Source organism: Oryza brachyantha, chromosome 7, assembly GCF_000231095.2.
Source record: "Oryza brachyantha chromosome 7, ObraRS2, whole genome shotgun sequence".
Lineage (NCBI taxonomy): Eukaryota > Viridiplantae > Streptophyta > Magnoliopsida > Poales > Poaceae > Oryza > Oryza brachyantha.
Genome location: NC_023169.2, coordinates 14017150 through 14036632, shown reverse-complemented (window position 1 = coordinate 14036632; position 19483 = coordinate 14017150). Strand labels below are relative to the sequence as shown.

Genomic DNA, 19483 nt, shown 5'->3' with positions numbered 1-19483 from the left:
AGTACGCACGTACGTAGTAGCGAGGCAACAAACCAATGGCGACACGGCGGCGTCGCTTTCGCTCTGACGGCGACCCACCGGATTGGTCAGGCTCACCAACCTGCAGCAGAGCGAGCGAGCGAGGAGGATCATATCGCTCGCCGGCGTCGCCGTCGCCGTCGGTCGTGGCCACTGGCCGCGACAAACGCAACGAGACGGCGAAGCGAAGCAAGGCGATCGATCGCGCGTGCCGCGTCCAAGTGGCGACGACGTGCGCATGCAGACGCGCCCCTGATTAGCTGCATGATAATTTTTTTATTTCACATGGTTGATTTTTATTTTGTCTATGTTTATCATTCATTTTATTAATATATATTAGATATTTTGTTGTAATTTAATTTATTATTAAAAGCACTTTAGACATACTTTATAATTTTATATATTTACACAAAACGTTTAAATAAGATGAATGATTAAATATATATCTAGACTAAGGACGTCAAATAGAAAAACCGGAGAGGGTATATAAAAGGGCCCTGAAAAACCGCAGCGGCAGGACGCTTGCTTGATGGGGATATTTGCCGTCGTTTTCGGGCTGTTTGATCGATCCGGCTATCGATCTTCTGCTCGGTGAACAGGCGGTTGATTGGGAAACGAAAAGGTTAGCATGAATGGGGTTACCGTTGGTAGAATGGCAGTGGGAGAAGATGGTCATGCTATTCGAAGCCTTCGGTGCCGTGTTTAGCATAGCTTTAGGTTCCAGAAGATGTACGTTGAATTCGGAGTATGTAAGTTAAATTAAAATAGTTTTGAATTTTACATTTCGTAAAAAAAGTGTAACAATATGATTAATTCATATATAGTTAATATATAATCATGGATTAAGATCTATGTTCACGAAGCTAGTAATACTCGACTATAAAAAAAATCTTAGATTCAGAGCTGCACTAAACAGATCCTGCCTGCATGTACACCCAGAGGCTTTTTCCGTGTCTCTCCCACTGTAGTAATAACAGTAATGACATTCTCAGTATTTCGCATGCGATATTGCGATATATATTGCAATCGATCACACCTATTTGGGGTACACCCAAGTGACTTTAGTTATCACAATCCAGTTCATTTATTTTTTTTTCTAACCTAATTAATCGTATCTATTTATACCATAAGATCAACTACCGATGATACAATTTTCTTTTACCAGCTCATTTATTTTTTCTCTAACCTAATTAATCATATCTATTTATACCATAAGATCAATTACCGATGATACAATTTTCTTTTAGCAGCTAATAGCATATTCCCAAGCTTGTCTGCTCGAGCTTAACATGTTTGCTCATAATACTAGTGCGTCGCTCTACCTAGAAAATGAGTATTTTTTTATCCTTAAGAAGATATCATGAAGTACCACTATTTTCTCGTACCTTTTCAAAAATGGTAAAATTGCTCGTAAAAGATAGATCGATCAAGCGTGTACATGAGGCTAATTAAACTAATCGTGAAAGCACATGCATGCCTGGTGAGTGACACAGTGATAAGTGGATGCACGCCATGTGGCCGACATCGATTTCCCGACGGATGGATCGATCCTGCCGGCGTCTAGCGCGGATTGTATTGTGCTGACGATTGAGCTCTCATCAGGTGGATGTACCTGCCCTTTCTTCTGGCCTACGGGGGTTGATGTTCTTTCATGTTCAATAAAAAAAAAAAGTGTAGTGTTAGCTCCTGCCATTTCACTCCATTATGGTGTTGTTGATGTATAGCGTAGATGAGACCCTATTGCTGATAAGCTCGACAGCTACCGTGGTACAGTAAAGTCCTCCTTTTGAATGAAGATAAATAGCTCCGAGACATGCATCTAGACGGTATTGATTTGAGTGGCTTCAAATAAAATTTCTCAAATTAACCAAGAAGGTAATCTCATAGTTACTTTTTCATATAATGTATGCACCATATATTTCAAGGACTTGTGAGAAAACTTCAGTTTTTTTATTACAAAAATGGGTGGTATGGTGCATGATTTTGCGGCACAAATAAGAAAACTGAAGTTAAAAAATTGAGGATATCATCTGCAAGGCTCAAATTTCTTGTCCAACTTCATCTACCCTTTAAACACCTACCATGTTGGAGCATTGAAGACATACGCACAAATCCTGCCACAATATTAATGCATCTCTTTTAATTGGCTGAATCAACACATATGTTCAAAATCCTCCATTTGAAGGCAAGGAAGTATGCCTGCATGCCAACCCCCAATTAAGCTTGCAATGATGGTTAAGTAGAACTGCAGTACAAGCCAGGAGCATACATCCCACACAGATACTCGTGGTCCTAAAGAATCAATATGTATTCTCCATTCAATATGCAGGATTAGTTTGCATTGGATGGTTGGTTGGCTGTCTGCCTGCCACTGCATGTCGTCCCAGTGCACCCTCACTTACAAGCAAGGCCTGCAATCATGGGTCATCCCCCATGATACCTGACCCAGGCTTTGCTGCACCTAATCATGCATCGCCCTCCCTAAGACCAGCAAAAGATGCTGAGAAAAAGCTAATTGCCCATACATTGAGCAGCAGTATGTGCAAGCTCCAAAGAGTACTTGTTTCTGAGAAAGAAAAAACTCATCATTCTGTGGTCACTTGTGTGGATGGATGGATGATGAGTTGATAATGAAGGAAGAAATCCTGTATTGTGTTGCTGATCTGGCTAGTGGTGGTGTTAAGATTTTCTACTATCTCTGTCCTAAAATAAATTTATTATTCAGTTATTGGATACAATGTTTTGACTCTTTATCTTATTTAAAAATTTCTTACTATTAATATTTTTTTCATTACTAAATGATAAAATATGAATAGTACTTTACGCGTGACTAATTTTTATAAGTTTTTATAGAAAATTTTCAAATAAGATGAATGATCAAACATTGGACACATAAATAAAAAAAATTGAAGTTCTTACGGAGGAGTTAGTATGTTCTGTAGGGTTCAGGTCCCTGTATTAATTAAACTGCAGAAAGGCCTACAAGGAATAAACTTATGAAAAAGGTATGGAATACTAAATTCCATGGACCGATCATGTCACTAGCCGTTTGCCTGTCATTAAAAAAAAAAAGGCATCACTACAGTAGCTAGGATGTTGATACAGCTCTACCATTTCGGATTATCTTACACCCAAAGTGGGATCATACTATACTCTCCTAGAGACTAACACTCGAGGAGGAGTGGCATAACAATTCACATCACCTTTAGGAGTACCAAACCATGTCACCCACCATAAAATTTCTATGGACGCTACTTAACTATCGTAAAACGATTCATATTGAAACAGGGAAAATTTATAGGATTTAAACCTACTACCAAAGTTTGTGTCAAATATAAATATATAGTTTGTATCTATGAGAATACCACATACCCACACACATATGGACATGTGTCCCTAAAGATAAAAGCATAAACAGGAAGAAGAGCATATTTTGGTCGAGAAAAATTTGATAAAAAGGCGTAAGTAGTGGTGCATCTGGAATACCAATAAAATCATAATGGCATGGTTCTAATTTCGCAAAAAAAATAATAATATTTTAAAACGAGCAAATTTATAACGACATTCAGGTATCAGTATAACCTGTTAACAATAATTGATTACGGTTTAAGACTGACAGTTATACTAGATATATGATACAGTCAGAGTCCAATTTCGTCCTAGGCTCTGTTTTAAAAATAAATTGATATACATGTTGTTAACCACATGACTAATGTAGCATAGGTTTGAGCACGACTAGACGATAATGTTGTTGGTCGAGGGTCGTGAATACTTAGAATACGTGGGAGGAGTGTCCATAAGCAATGACTCTGAGATGCACGCTACTGTCAAACTTCGTTAACAATATATTGTTTCTCATTATTACCGATGAGATGGGTGTTAGATTGATCTCCCTCCCCTTAAGCCCAACGAGGGCCTTGACCCGTGCCCTAATTGGGGACGCCTAGCCCAATGGCTGGTGGGCCCCTCATCACTCTGCGCCATATAAAAAAGGGGTGGAGGTTGGCACGGCACACGATGCGAGGTTCACCGCCACCGTCACTCCACCCCACAAAACCCTACCCGATCGAGGGGGCGCAGCCAGTGATGGGAAAACGCCATCGCCGTGCCACGACCTCGCTGGGATCGTCGCTGTCGCTGCCGTCAGCCCCAACCCCGCAACGACGATGACGATGTCCGACATATCTTCCTCCACGAACACCTCAACCGGTCGGTATCTAAACCCTCTCCTCTCATTCTCAACGTTGTTCATCGATCCAATAGAGCAACCCGACTAGATCTAAACCTAGGTGATCCTAGAGAAGTCTCCAATTAGTTCTCTAAAAATCTCACAAACTTCTTCCGTTCTAAATTAAGGGGTGGTTTGTTTGGAGGGGCTAATCCATAAGTCCCTTCATTTTACACTCTTTTAGTCCCTAAAATACTAAATATGAGGGACTAAAAGGGACTAAAACTATCTAGGTCCATAAGTCTCTAAGGGAGGTGCTAAAAGGGACTAAAGGCTTATAATACACCTACTCTACTACTCTAAACCTATAACTATGTGTGTAGTGTGTACTATTGAGTATGTCATTTAATAAGGTTGTAGTCCCTCCAAACAAACAGGGTAAAACTTAAAGGGACTTATATTTTAGTCCTAGGACTAATTTTTAGTTCTAAGACTTATGAAAACAAACATCACCTAAAAAGGCGTAGTAAAAGAGAGAGTTTCCGGTGGTAACTGAACCCTGCAATCTTTATGACTTTACACCATCTCGCTCGGCGTCGGCGATGGGCTAGCTAGCGTTGCCTCGAGATCCGAGACAAAAGAAAGTCGCAGGCAGCTAGCTCGATCGCATGCATCATAGGAGCCTGCACTGGATGCTGGCGCCCGTCGAGGCAGCGCCCAGGAGATCTGCGCTCGTGTGTTTCCCAATCGAAAGCACCTGCACCTGCTGCTGCTGCATCATCCATCCCACACAACCACCACTGCATCTGCGTGCACACACGCTGCATCTCGCACAAAAAAAAAAAAGTTAAAGCGCCAGCACGCAGCTACCAGTGAAACTACTGGTCATGCACTATGTAGGCCACGCCCTCAGAAAAAAATGTCACGTAGGATAAAGCTATACTCCTCACAGTGCACAGTGTCTCAGATGGGTCCCATAAAAATATCTTCTTTTTTTCTGTCACTTCACCGTCCCTTCTGGCCTCCCCTCTCTCTTTCCCTCTCGAGTCTCGACAGATCTGGTGATGCGGCGCATGCGGCGGCCCACGGCGGCCGCGGTGGAGGAGGAGTTGGGCAGCACGTCGACGGCGGCGGCCCATGGAGACGGAGCTCGACGGGCGTGGGCATGAGCTCCTCGGCGGCGGGGCGAGCTCAGCAGCGGCGGCGCGAGCTCCTCGGCCGCGGGCGAGCTCGGCAGCGGTGGTGGAACCCTCGGGCGGGGCGCTGCGGTCGGGGGCACCGGATCTCGGCGGCGATGGCGCTCTCGGGCGGGGCGCAGGAGCTCGGCGGTGAGGGATCTCGGCGGGCGGGGCGCGGCGGTCGGGGGCGCCGGATCTCGCCGGCAACGGCGCTCTCGGGCGGGCCGCGGGAGCTCGGCGGTGAGGGATCTCGGCGGCGGCGGCCCCGAGCCCTCGAGCGGGGCGGGGCGCGGCGGAGCTCGCTGGCGCGGCGCTCTCCGGCGTCTTGCTCTCGTCGTCGAGCTTGGTGTCGATGGATCCGAGCCCGAGCGGTGGCGGCACAACCTCGGCGATGACCTCGAGGCATTCCTCTTCTCCCTTCTACTTTTTTGGTTTCACTGAGAAAGTTCTGACAGAGCCACCGGCTCCTGCAGAGGGAACGCGCCCCTCCCCAAGGCCACAGTCCACAACCATATGTCATGCGTGCTCCGACGTGGTGGGCTAGAGCCACACGCCACGTCGGAGCATAGTGCATGCTCTAACAGTCACACCATGAGTCCATAAGACGAGACAAAGCAAAGCAATTCACCAAAGCAAAGCCCTGGTCGAGTGAGCACTGATGTCCGGTTGTATGTGGAATTTGGAGTCTACAACTTTAACTATCAGGGATTAATTTTGTTGTCGATGTCTCGATGAATATTATGTACTCACTCCAGTTGGAAATAATTAGCTAAGACTCTATGCGCCGGACATTTTTATTGTCCAAAGCGTCACATATTTCCGTCCCCGGACGTGGGATATGCTAATACTTTGATCGATTTTTAATATTCAATGGCGTCGACTTTTTTACATATATTTAAACATTTGTCTTATTTAGAACTTTTATGCAAATATACAAAAATTTAACTCATCTTTAAAGTTCCTTTAGTGATAAAATAAATCAAAACAAATTTAAAAATAACTATATATATTTTTAATAAGACCAATTGTTAATCATAGACTCAAAAGTCAAAGACATCGAATATAAAAACCGAAAGGACTATGTTTTCAACAGGGTTTTAGTAAATCCAAAGATTTGCCGTTGCTTCTAACTCTTTACAGTATATATGAGTTGTGCATTAGCATGGGCGTCTATCGTGTAATAGCATAAAAACATAGCTATGGTTATATCCTCTCACTATAACAGAAAATATGTGACATGTCATCGTCACAACTTGTGAGCCTAATGGGACAACTTTATTCTATGATTCTGTTGTGCAATACAAATCGTTAGGAATGTGTATGGATCAGTTCATATGTAATCTATGATCGGCTCTAATTATACTAAATGAATTAAGGTTTGTTTTTAAGGTGTTAAAAGATGAAACTTGGTTAATTTAAGTTGAAGTAGAGTACGAAAGTATTTGTGGCATAGCTTGTTATAAGTACTCAGCACCTCTAGATCATAGGTTCGACTTTCGAAACTCGTTGCCCTATAATATGTGTAAAAATGGTTCAAGATTTACGATTTTTATCGACGGGGTTGAATAAGAAAGACTTCTTAATGGAAAGCTGTGGGGACGGTCATTCCCCTACCGATCGAGCTTTCTTAAGTTAAAAGTTAAAGTAGAGTCAGCCACAAATTACCCATAAATAGATCTATATACACCCTTAATCGCTGTTGGGCTTGGTTGTACTAACGTCCTTAGTATGATTTGAGATCCTCTGTAGTCAACTGTAGAGAATTTTGTCACTGACATGTGGGTCTAGCAACCCCCTAAGCGCATGACGACTATACTGTGCAATCGATTGCAGAGGATCCTATTTCCCTAGTATATATGGGTTAGGATGCATTTTGGATAGAATTCTGTACTCTGATGAATGCCATATTCTTCAGCTTCGATATCCCGGCAGACCGAGGAATCATTTCTCCGCTTCAGAAAACGAGCTGGCATTGCTGGCCATGCCACGAGGATAGCGCTGACCTTTCCTGATTTCCATGCCACCAGTACTCCCTCTGTCAAAAAAAAAATTCTTCGGTTTTCGTGTCTAACATTTGATCATCCGTTTTATTTGAAAAATTTTCATGAAATTAGAAAAAATTAGTCACATATAAAGTACTATTCATGATTTATCATCTAATAAAAACAAAAATATCAATCGCAAAAAAATTTGAATAAGATGAAAAGTAAAAAATTGAAGATAAAAAATGAAAAATTGATTTATTTTGGGACGGAGGGAGTAGTACTAGAAATTAATATTAATGTACGGTCACTGACAGGGATTCCGTGTTTTAGTGTTTACTGCAAAGGATGTTTGGTTTCCGTTCGTTTGGTAGAGAGAAGGCCTTCTTCTTTTTTTTTTCCCAATTTACAGCGCGTAATTAATTCTAGTCCGTGATGACTGGTGTAATCTTGCTCACCTTTGCGTTGGAGATAAGCCGTAGGCCCGTAGGTTGCTGTAATTATCGTCCTGTAAATGATCTTGGACTTTTGATGACACGTCCTTGATGGCCATGGAATTTTTTTCAATGCAGTAGCCGCATATTTCTCCATGAAGGTTTGGTACAGTAGCAGCATTACATCTGTCCAGAAGGTTTGCATGGATTTATTATTCTGGGATGAAATGAACTCAGCCTCAGATTGGAGTGGCCAGTATTTTCAGACAAAAGTGGTTCATAAAAATTGCTATTTTTCCATCTGAAAAAAATATGCATGGATGTTAAAACAAATCAGAATTGAAACAATAGTACAAAGATATCTTCATGCAAGGATGTTTGTTTTCATTAAATATAGTGTCATATTAGTACTTTTGATGATGTGGCAAGCAACTAATGTGAAGAGATATACAATGTATTTCATCTGGATGAAACTATGGTTACAAAGTTTCTAATGCAACTTGTCTCTTACTACATGTATTGCTTATAAAACAACAAAAAACGAAATAATACATTGATTTGGTTATTTCAACAATCAATTAAATATCTTGTTGCTATAAAAATGAAATCTTTGGAATAGACTAATCTAGTAGTTAGGATACTAACTAACACACTCATTTAAGATTCATTGAAACAGGCAAACTCCCCATAAAGAAAAAATCAACTCCCCATTGACTATTATCATTAAAGATTACTTTTTTGAGGAGAATTTATGATGCCTTGATTCTCCCTATTGACAGCAACACTAAAATGCATAACAATGAAGACCTGCCAAACAGAAGCATCCATTAAAGAAACCATTATCTGTTTACTAATTTCTCCAATCACAATAAAACAAGATTAGAAACAGGCAAAGCTCCCCCTTTTTTAAGGAGCTCAAGTCCAAAACCAAAGTAGTAGGCTTGGTGCTGGAGCACTAATCTCCAGGGGGCAGTTTGGTGATTCCAGCGACAGCCTCAACTGAAGTGGTGGAGGGGAAAGCGCAGCCGCTCGCATCCAACGGTCCAAAACGAAACCCCCAATCGGCAACTGCCAACGACACAGCCCTCCATCTTTGAGAGATTAACGATAGTGCCACTGCCTTAACCACTCGTAATACAGGGGCACTCGAGGGCATAATCGTCATTTCATTTGCTCTGCCTAATGTTTTCCACTGCCTAAGTAACGGATCAAGGGAGAAGGGGGAAAAAGACACAGAAATATGGGGTTGGGGAAGTTTGAATTGTGAGGTTGAAGCAAAAGCCCCATCGAGAGAGGCAAAAAAATCGAGGTTTTTTTTTTTGTTTAGGTTGTTGTATTTTTTTGGGGTTGGTTTTTGATTTGGGGAGCGGTTCTGAGTGCGTGCGTGCGTGCGGCTGTTCTTGCCAGCCGGCCGCGCGGGAGGAAATAATCCTGTTTCTTGTGGTAGTGCTCCGTTTTGATGCGTTGTTTTCTCCTTTGATGATTTCTGCGCCTCCTCGTGCTGCTAGTGTTCCGGGCCTTTGATTCGGCAGGCTTTGCTTTTTGTTTCGGGTTTCTTTTGCCTTTTCTTTCGCCAAAGATTGCAGCTTTTGCAGTCTCCTTGGTGATTCCAAGCTTGGCCCGGTTCTTTTCCCCTTCAAAAATCGCGCAAAGTTTGGGTTTTTAACCCTGTCCCTTGATTCGGGGCGTCGCCGAAATTTGTTCTCGGTGCGTCCAATTAGTGCTAATTCGGGGCTGGGAGAGTGGGAATTTTGAGAGATCGTTGAGGGGATTTTGAGCCTTTTCCAGTCCCCGGGCTGCAGAATTTGGGGTTTGGGGGGCTGTCACTTTCGAGCCCTTGCTGAGTTAGGGGCTTGCACGCCTAAATTTGGAGATAATTGGTGCGACATGGAGGAGAAGGTTTTGGTTTCTATGGTGTTCTGCGGCAGGATTTGGCGTATTGGCGTGTGAGCCGCCGTGTAGGTCACTGGTCTGATCTGGTGGCTTGTTGATTTCCTCGGCGGTGATGCTCTCTGCAGCCGCCGTGATGGCGCCAGCCCCTGCCGCTGGGAAGAGCTCCCTCGAGGTCTTGCTAGAGACGATAAAGAAGCGTGATGAGCAGCCCAAGGATGCGCCTCCGGCATTGCCAGCACGGCCGACGTGCCGTGGCCGCTTGCCCAGTGCAAGACGGCCATCACTGCCTTCTGGTGTTAAGCTTGAGAATGGCACGGTGAAAGGTGCTGTGGTGGATACAGTGATGGCTGACAAGAAGCCAGGGGTTGAGAAGAAGATTTGTAGTCAGGAGGTCAAGGAGGAGAATGTGGTAAAAACTCACATCTTTGGGACTAAAAGGAAATTCTCTAATGGGGAGCTGCTGGAGGAGTCGCCGTATGTTGATAACTTTCATAAGGAGAGGAAGGAGATGATGGTCTCCAAGGAGCCCCCTTCTGTTTCCCCAAGGGCAAAGACAAATGGGAAGCCGGTGTTCGCAGATACCATGGATTATATCCTCCAGAAGGTGAGAAACTTTGTTCATTGTGAATTGATAGGATTTTATCTTGTTATCATGTGAACAAATGGTAATTGGCAACAGGTTCTCTGAACTTTTTGTCTTTATGACATGGAAGTATGACGAACTGAATACTTGCTCTTATATGATGGCAAAATTCATTCATGAGTTAAGGCTGAGAATTGTTAGTCACACTGATCCTTCAATCTGATAATATGTTGCATCTGTATACCTGAGCTTGCTTCTATGTAGTATTCACGGATCCACAAACAAGATCCATGCTGAACTGTTGTCCTGCAGCATTAATCAGCAGATGTAGGCAGTTGTTGCTTAATGGCTTTATGCCTGTTCATTGCCTAGGAAGTAGACTCTATACTTGTTTTGGCTAGTGGATCAAGAACATCTATGACTACTTTGCATGTTATTGTTACTATTATCCTTAGAAGTATGGAACTATGGATATATTGGACAATCAAAACAATTTTACATGCAATTAGGATTACTTCTTTTTATTTCTTTCCCTTGATGATTTGAGTATGAATGTATAATGCTTTTGAGTTCAAATAGCTGTTAACAAAAGAAAAAATGAAAGCCATAACATTTGCATTTTTTTATTTCTCCAGAAGCTCCGGGTTTGGTGTTCTTCATCAGACGCAACATGGAAACTTGGACAGATTCAATCAGTTTCTGGAGATGATGTCGAAATACTCCTGGTTAATGGAGAGGTGAGTCTCATGCTAAAGTAATGGCATAATTATCTAGGTATATTTCTGTAACATTTTTTTTTCACTCAATTGTTTCTGTGTAGGTTTTGACATTGTCACCAGACAGACTCTTGCCGGTCAACCCTGATATTCTTGATGGAGTGGATAATTTAATCCATATGAGCTATTTAAATGAACCCTCGGTTCTTTACAATCTGCAGTTCAGATATTCTCGTGATCTTATTTATGTAAGGACTATCCTGCAAGTTCATTATGCTTTTATAGTTTAGTCTGTTCATTTGTATTCTTGTGTTTGTAGACAAAAGCAGGGCCTGTTCTGGTTGCTGTCAATCCATTAAAAGAAGTTGCTCTCTATGGAAAAGATTTCATCACACAATACAGGAAGAAGCTCAATGATGATCCACATGTGTATGCAATAGCTGATTTGGCTTTTAATGAAATGCTAAGAGGTAGGTGCTAAACAGAGTAGAACATTGTATACTATTGTTTTGCAACAAGTATAATCTGATGTAACTCCTCTCTGCAGATGGCGTAAACCAATCTATAATAATAAGGTTAGGACATGTTACCATAATTCCATGATAATAACAGCTATCTTAAGACCATGTAACCCAGTTTTTAATTGCTCTATCTGTGGTCTTTGTATTATTTCAGTGGTGAAAGCGGAGCAGGCAAGACTGAGACAGCTAAATTTGCAATGCAATATTTGGCCACTTTAGGGGATGCCAGTGGAATGGAGTCTGAGGTTCTTCAGACAAATGTTATTCTGGAAGCATTAGGGAATGCAAAAACATCACGGAATGATAACTCTAGTAGATTCGTGAGTTTATCTTCATGTAAATTGTCTTTTCATTGTTCATTAATTAATCATTTTTAAGTATTCTCATTATGCCATGATGATTTTAATATATAGGGTAAACTTACTGAAATACACTTCTCTGAAACTGGAAAGCTGTCTGGAGCTAAAATTCAAACATGTAAGCCTTTTGTACAATTTATTGTTTGAGATGTCTATCCATAAAACTGTTTCCTGATAACTTGTTTCTTTGGGCATGTATGAACCTCAAACTGAATCTCATGGAGCAGTCCTGTTAGAGAAGGTTGGTAATTTTCACTTGTTATCAAAAACTCAGATCTGATCCCCCCACGAAAGTTCTAATGTCTTGTATCTTGTCTATGCAGTCAAGGGTGGCTCGAAGGGCAACAGGGGAGAGGTCATTCCATATTTTCTATCAACTGTGCTCTGGAGCTCCTCCCCTTTTGAAGAGTAATTACATCGCTATTGTCTACATGCTTGTTTTTCTTTTAGTTGCAAAATATAAACTTTCCTAGATAGTGGTTCATTTCTTAATTCCTCTCTCCCACCCATACTGCGCAGAAAAAATGTTTCTGAAAGAAGCCAATCACTACAATTACTTAAAGCAGAGTGCTTGCTTGAGAATTGATGGCGTTGATGATGCCAAAAGGTTTTCAATGCTAGTGGTAATGTCGCTGTAGATTTGACTGTCATTTCTATCCAAATTTCTGCTATTGTCATACAATATCTGTTATTTATGTCATTTTTTCCATTTGCAGGATGCGCTCGATATTATTCAAATATCTAAAGAAGACCAAATGAAATTGTTCTCCATGCTCGCAGCTGTCTTGTGGCTTGGAAACATTTCATTCTCTGTGATAGACAATGAAAATCACGTGGAGATTGTTTCAAATGAAGGTACAATTTTCCTCTTCTATATGGCTATTTTTTCTTATATGGTATGTGCTGGAGAAAATATGTATAGAATGTAAAACTGTGAGCCATGTTATCTTCGTCCTGCACTTATAAAGCAAAATTGGAATAGCTGTATTGGTGCCAGTTGGCTTTTGCCATGCTTACTGAACGTCTTCTGTATGATGTTTTATAGGGTTGGCTGCAGCAGCCAAGCTATTAGGTTGCAGCACACCTCAATTGATGAGTGCTCTCACTACACGTCAAATCCAAGCTGGAAAGGATAATATTATTCAAAAGCTGACATTAACTCAGGTAAATTACTTGGCAAATTTAGCAGCATGGATCATTGGTCACATCTTATTATTTTTCCAATTGTGTTTTTATTGTATGTTTTCTACTGTCTATAGGCCATTGATGCAAGGGATGCTCTAGCAAAGTCCATTTATGCCCATTTGTTTGACTGGATTATTGAGCAAATTAATCACTCACTTGGAACTGGAAGAGAGTACACATGGAAATCCATAAGTATTTTAGATATTTATGGGTTCGAGTCTTTCAATGTATGGAACAGATTGCATTCTAAATACAAATTTTGTCTTCTAATTTCTCAGTTGTTAACATTTAACTATACATACCACTACAGAAGAATGGTTTTGAGCAGTTTTGTATAAACTATGCCAACGAAAGGCTACAACAGCACTTCAATCGACATCTTTTCAAGCTAGAACAGGAGGTAAGATTCTAAGGTTTCAAGGACTATTTGTTTGTAGTGGTGCCAAAGTTTTGAAATAATTACGACTTGTATTTATATGTAAATTCTTGAAAGCCAATTCTGGGTTACATCGTGGTTTGCTTGCTATGCCTTTTTAGCAAAGGTGTAAATGAATTGCTTTCCCATTTGTTTACCCAGAACTTGGGCATGTGATCAGATGCCAATCATTTTTAAGACCCTCAGTTAGATGTGCCTGCTTTGATCTGATCAATGTAGGCATGCTAATTCTACCCTTTTTTTCAGGAATATTTAGAGGATGGAATTGACTGGGCTAATGTGGAATTTGTGGATAACGCTGATTGCTTATCTCTCTTTGAGAAGGTATGTAGTGTGTTTCATGGTATCCCTTTTCCTATGGATCGTAAACTTTCTGAATCTACATTGTCAGTTTGAAATGATCTGACTTCTGAGCTTGTTATGTGCATGCAATTCCTTTTTAATTGCTTACATGACAGTGGCAGGAAAAAAATACCATATTTAAGTTTCTGTCTTTTATGTTCTCTTCTTCTTCGCCTCTGTAGAGTTCCATGTGTCCATCATTTGCCCTTTTGTGTAGTAGGTGCTACAAACTTTTGTAGCAAACCTTACAATGACATCCAGCCTTCTACTCCACAATTCTGAGCTACTCTAGTTTAGTGAACATTGAGAAGAATTTGACCAGACAGAAGCATCATTAAGTGGAGTGTGTTACTGTCCGTGAAAAATTCTAGGTCATAAAGCAGATGTGATTAATAATTATGTGCAATTATTGAAAAAACTGACATCATAATTATTATGCATGTGAATACATTGTGATATAAACTTATATTTCCATGCTTTTTCTGTGCATGTACTATTGTATAATTACTTTTTTTTGCATTGCAGAAACCTCTAGGGTTATTGTCATTGCTGGATGAAGAGTCTACATTCCCAAAGGCGACGGACTTTTCTTTTGCTAACAAGCTTAAGCAGCACTTGAGGGGAAACTCTGCCTTCAAGGGTGAACAGGAAGGTGCTTTTAAGATTTGTCATTATGCTGGAGAGGTTGGTGATCTCTGATCCTCAAGTTGATGTATCTTTACGTTGTTTCAATCTAGCCATCACTTCATCTTTGAACTTGTCCATTACTGTCAATTATCTCATTTTTTTAGAAGCCTTACTGTCTACAGCTTGATTAACTGCACAATTTGTGTTTCTAGGTGACATATGATACAAGTGGGTTCTTGGAGAAGAACAGAGATCCATTGAACTCCGAGTTAATTCAACTACTCTCGTCATGTAAATGCGAGCTTCCAAAATACTTTGCCTCTGTCATGGTTGCTGATTGTCAGAATAAATCAACTTTGTCATGGCACTTAGCCGCTGATTCACAAAAGCAAAGTGTCGTGACCAAATTTAAGGTACCATTTTCAGTCATCCATGACTCCATGTATTCATCGGATGAGATAATTTTGTTGGAGAATGTTGTTCATCATCCTCTACTTTTTAACCCTATATTTTGTATTTACTTTCATGGTGATGCTTTTAGCTCTTGTTCCATGACAACTTAATGCATAATGTTGTGTATATTTCTATAAAGTTGATTTTCCATGTAACCCTCCTCATGCTATGTTATCAGGCTCAACTGTTCAAGCTGATCCAGCAATTGGAAAACACAACTCCTCATTTCATTCGATGCATCCAGCCAAATAGCAAACAACGCCCCATGCTATTTGAGCATGATCTTGTTTCACACCAGCTTAAGTGTTGTGGGGTGCTCGAAGTTGTGCGGATATCAAGAGCAGGGTATCCAACTAGGATGTCTCACCAACAGTTTGCTGAGAGGTTGCTAGTTTGCAGAATCAGACTTCATGAGCATACTTGTTATGATGTTCTGTACTAGTGTACTAGCTGATTGCCAACTTCCAATTTATTTTATAATCTGCAGATATGGGTGTCTTCTCCTGCATTCCATCACATCACAGGACCCTCTTAGTATTTCTGTTGCTGTATTACAACAGTTCAATATTCCACCAGAAATGTATCAAGTTGGCTACACAAAATTGTTTCTCCGTACAGGACAGGTACAACAAGGCTACATTTTTGGATAAAATACACCCGACTGACCAATAGCATACACTGGCTTGATATAGAGTGCTACTCTTATTGATAACTTGTAGGTTGGTGCACTGGAAAATGCTAAAAGCCAGATGCTTCATGGAGCCCTTCGGATTCAGAAGAACTTCCGTGGGTTGCATACTCGACAAGAATACCAGGGACTGAAGAAAGGAGCAATCATTTTGCAGTCATGTAATTATCTTTATTCTGCTAATGCTTTTAGTTTTGAATGTTCTGTACAACTTGACCTTCTAGCACGTGTAAAATGTAGTTTACCAAACTACTCGCTGGCACCTGCTTTAGTTATCAGCTCACAGATACCAGATATTTCACCTAACATTTTGCTTTGCAAATTTGCAATCTACAGTCGTAAGAGGTCAAAAGGCAAGAATACACTTTGATCATGTTGTAAAAAGACGGAGGGCAGCTATTATCATACAGAAGTATGCTAGGTGTCGACTTGCAGCTACCATTTATGTTGATCAGCTCAAATATGTTATCGTTCTACAATCAGGTACTTTAAAGAGTCGTGAGAAGGCTCAATGACATCATGTTTGCAATAGGCACATACATCTAATCATTTGCTTCTGTATGTGTCTGCAGTGATACGTGGATGCTTGGCCAGGAATAAATATAAGTGCCTGAAGGAAGAGAAGGACTCAAAGTTTAGTCAAAGCAAAGTCATACATGCAAGGAATAATGTTTCACAAGCGCGGATGTATCATGTGAGTTCTCTCTCAAGGGATTTCTATATATTAATATTATGTAGTCCCCCACCTCCCAAGCTGCATACTGCTTTAATCCAGTATTGAGCAATTGGGCAGTACTGACCAAAGGATTTGAGATTGATGTTAAAAAATATTGCTCCGGTATTTGCATAACCACATCTGCTTGCTGTATTGACCTAATCACCAACATATAGCTACTGAAAATTTTCACTACTTTGTGATTCCAACTGTTGTTTTCCTTACTGAGATGCTTTCCCTGTACAAGCTATGAATCGATTCAACATTCTAGTGGCATAGACGTCAAAGGTGTATTCTTATGATTATCATCCCATAGCAGGAAATGAATGGAGATTATCCTCGACAACCAGTTATCGGAGAACTCCAGGGACGTGTTTCAAAAGCTGAGGCTGCATTGCGGGACAAGGAGGAAGAGAACGCAATGCTGAAGCAACAACTGGACCAGTACGAGAAGAAATGGTCAGAATATGAAGCCAAAATGAAATCTATGGAAGAGGCGTGGAAGAAGCAGCTCTCCTCTCTGCAGGTAATTATCTATGGAATACATTGTAATTTTCCTGTTGATTTCTCATGGTTGCTTATTTTTGTTTGAGAGAGTGCAGTAACACCTTTTAAGTTAGTTTACGGCATACACTTCTGTACTTCGTTGCTTATCAATGAATTTCATGTTCCCCCAATAATGTTTCAATCTGATCTTGAGCTAAAGAACATTTGTTCTGAATGGAGCTAAATTGTGCAGCACTGAGCTATTATTGACTTATTGCAAAGGTTTCAACGATTGGAACGTTAGAGAATAGTGGCTTAGTTCCATTGCTTACAATAGTCTCTCTTGTATAGAGAAGAGTGGCTTATTTCCATAGCTTGCAATAGTGTTTTCTTGTATTGTCATTAGAAGATTTCTGGAGTCCGATGTAATTATGTGTATTCATTTCAGCTGAGCCTTGTGGCTGCTAAGAAGAGCCTAACTTCAGACGATGTGGCGACCCGAGCAGCTCGAACCGATGCTGCTCCAACTCATGCTCATTATGACTCTGAAGATACATCGACGGGAACACATACCCCTGAAGGGACAGAATTCAAATATCAAACCCACAACCCTGAGGCTAGAGTGGCAGCACCAAATTCTGACAGAAGGCTAAATGCTGTAAACCATTTAGCCAAGGAGTTCGAGGACAGGCGGCAGGTGTTCGAAGACGACGCTGGTTTCCTTGTTGCAGTGAAGTCCGGGCAGGTTGGTTCAAACATGAACCCGGATGACGAACTCCGGAAGCTCAAGGACCGGTTCGCGACATGGAAGAAAGACTACAAATCTCGGTTGAAGGAGACCAAGGTAAACCTTCAGAAGGTTGGCAATCATGAGGAGAAATCCCGGAAAAGATGGTGGGGGAAGAAGAGCTCAAAGTGAATGTAGCCCAAAGTAAATGTGCGCAAGCTCCAGGTGTGTTCCCCTACATTCCCTGCTACTTCATCAAAGAAGAGAAGATGGAAAGACCAGGAGGAGGTCAGAGAAGGCTTCGAGGTTTTGTTCTCTTGATTGCAAGCCTGACAGATATGATGATGATGAGCTCCATCGTCAGTGGCGGTGCTGGTACTCATCTGGAGTTCAGCTTATGAAAGAAAGGATTTTATAGGTGAAAGCAAGAAGTCTGTACATGTATATTAGTTGTTCTTATATTAATTCTTGGTTTTCAGTGTATGTATGCCATCATGTATGTAGAGAGATGAATCTGAGATATGGAAGGGTAATTAAATACAGATTATCCGCCATGAGCGAATAGAGGTGCTAAACAGGAGTGCTGTAATATGTGTACAGTAAGAAATCATCGAATTTGCAAAGCATTTTACTCCATTCCTGCCTTGTCTGCAAATGTCTCCTGTGTTTCAGCTGAATCTGCAAAGATTGTATATTCAGAAACCAGAACGACGTACCATTCAGGATGAACTCTGCATCCAATTTATTATTTTTAATTACTACTTGATGCAATAAAAGGCCATAAGCTTATAATCAAAACACTAACCGTATGGATCAATTACAAACGTACACAAAAACATCAAGGATTAACTAAGCAAGCAGCTGACACAAGTAGCAACTGACAGACAGCACAGATGCAAACCGAAAACCCCTTCACTTTCTTCAGTTCTGGATTCTGGATGATGGATCACATCGTACAATCTGTGCATGCGTATGGTACATCAAACGGTGGAGTAGTCTACAATGGCTGGCTAAAGGTGAGGAATTTAGGAGCCCGGCGCGAACTTGGTGGCGTAGACCCAGGCGTTGTTGGCGACGGGGTCGGCGAGGTGGTCGAGCAGGTTCTCCAATGGGCCCTTCCCGGTGACGATGGCCTGCACGAAGAAACCGAACATGGAGAACATGGCGAGGCGGCCGTTCTTGATCTCCTTGACCTTGAGCTCGGCGAAGGTGACGGGGTCGTCGGCGAGGCCGAGCGGGTCGAAGTACTGGCCGCCGGGGTAGAGGTCGTTGCCGTCGCCGACGCCGGGGAGGCCGTTGATGCGGTAGCCCTCGACGAGGCCCATGAGGATGACCTGGAAGCCGAGCACGGCGAGGATGCTCTGCGCGTGCACCAGGTTGGGGTTGCCGAGGTAGTCGAGGCCGCCCTCGGAGAAGATCTGGGAGCCGGCCTTGAACCAGACGGGCTCCTTGAAGTCGACGCGCACCCACTTCTCGAGCACCTCCGGCGTGATGCAGCCGAGCGCCCCGAGCATCGCCCACCGCCCGTGGATCACCTCCAGCGCCCTGTTCCTCGCGAACGCCTCCGGGTCGGCGGACAGCCCCGCGGTGTCCCACCCGTAGTCGCCGGGGAACTCCCCCCTCAGGTACGACGGCGTCTGCGCCGAGAACGGGCCCAGGTACTTCACCCTGTCCGGCCCGTACCACAGCTCGTTGCTCTGCACGCACACAACAAAATGCCCGTGAGTCCATCGCCGGCGAACAAACCGACGACGTCGCCGTCGCGTACTAGCTACCAGCTACCCCGTACCATGGTGATGCGGCCGTTGGCGGAGGCGGCAGCGTCGCGGAGGGTGGCGGCGCCATTGGCGGAGCGGGGCTGGCCGAGGAAGGGGGTCTTGGCGGCGAGGACGCGGGAGGTGGGGGCCATGATCGTGGACGCCATGGGCGGCTGGCTGGGCTGCTGGTCCGGTGGTAGGCAGCTGGCGAGACT

At 42.3% G+C, this 19483-nt stretch overlaps 2 protein-coding genes across 3 annotated transcripts; one reads left to right on the top strand and one right to left on the bottom strand.

Annotated features, from left to right (window-relative positions):
* Positions 1–9012: 9012 nt before the first annotated feature.
* On the top strand, positions 9013–18191 carry LOC102701839 (myosin-1). Of its 2 annotated transcripts, none has more exons than XM_015839415.2 (24): positions 9013–10277; positions 10892–10993; positions 11077–11220; positions 11292–11442; positions 11520–11547; positions 11648–11813; positions 11907–11970; positions 12080–12093; positions 12176–12260; positions 12372–12475; positions 12569–12707; positions 12898–13016; positions 13112–13264; positions 13348–13437; positions 13720–13797; positions 14341–14499; positions 14655–14855; positions 15074–15279; positions 15383–15518; positions 15615–15744; positions 15920–16066; positions 16156–16277; positions 16615–16824; positions 17233–18191. In XM_015839415.2, exons 1-24 carry the CDS (start codon positions 9786–9788, stop codon positions 17701–17703), a joined length of 3711 nt encoding a protein of 1236 aa, XP_015694901.2. In that variant the 5' UTR covers positions 9013–9785; the 3' UTR covers positions 17704–18191. The 2 variants fall into 2 exon arrangements, with proteins under 2 accessions (XP_015694901.2, XP_006657835.2); XM_006657772.3 differs by having other exon boundaries at positions 9786–10277; positions 16618–16824; positions 17233–18145.
* Positions 18192–18405: 214 nt separating this feature from the next.
* On the bottom strand, positions 18406–19483 carry LOC102701560 (chlorophyll a-b binding protein of LHCII type III, chloroplastic). The gene is made up of 2 exons (XM_006657771.3): positions 19301–19483; positions 18406–19208 (listed from the first exon to the last, which is right to left on the bottom strand). Exons 1-2 carry the CDS (start codon positions 19433–19435, stop codon positions 18537–18539), a joined length of 807 nt encoding a protein of 268 aa, XP_006657834.1. The 5' UTR covers positions 19436–19483; the 3' UTR covers positions 18406–18536.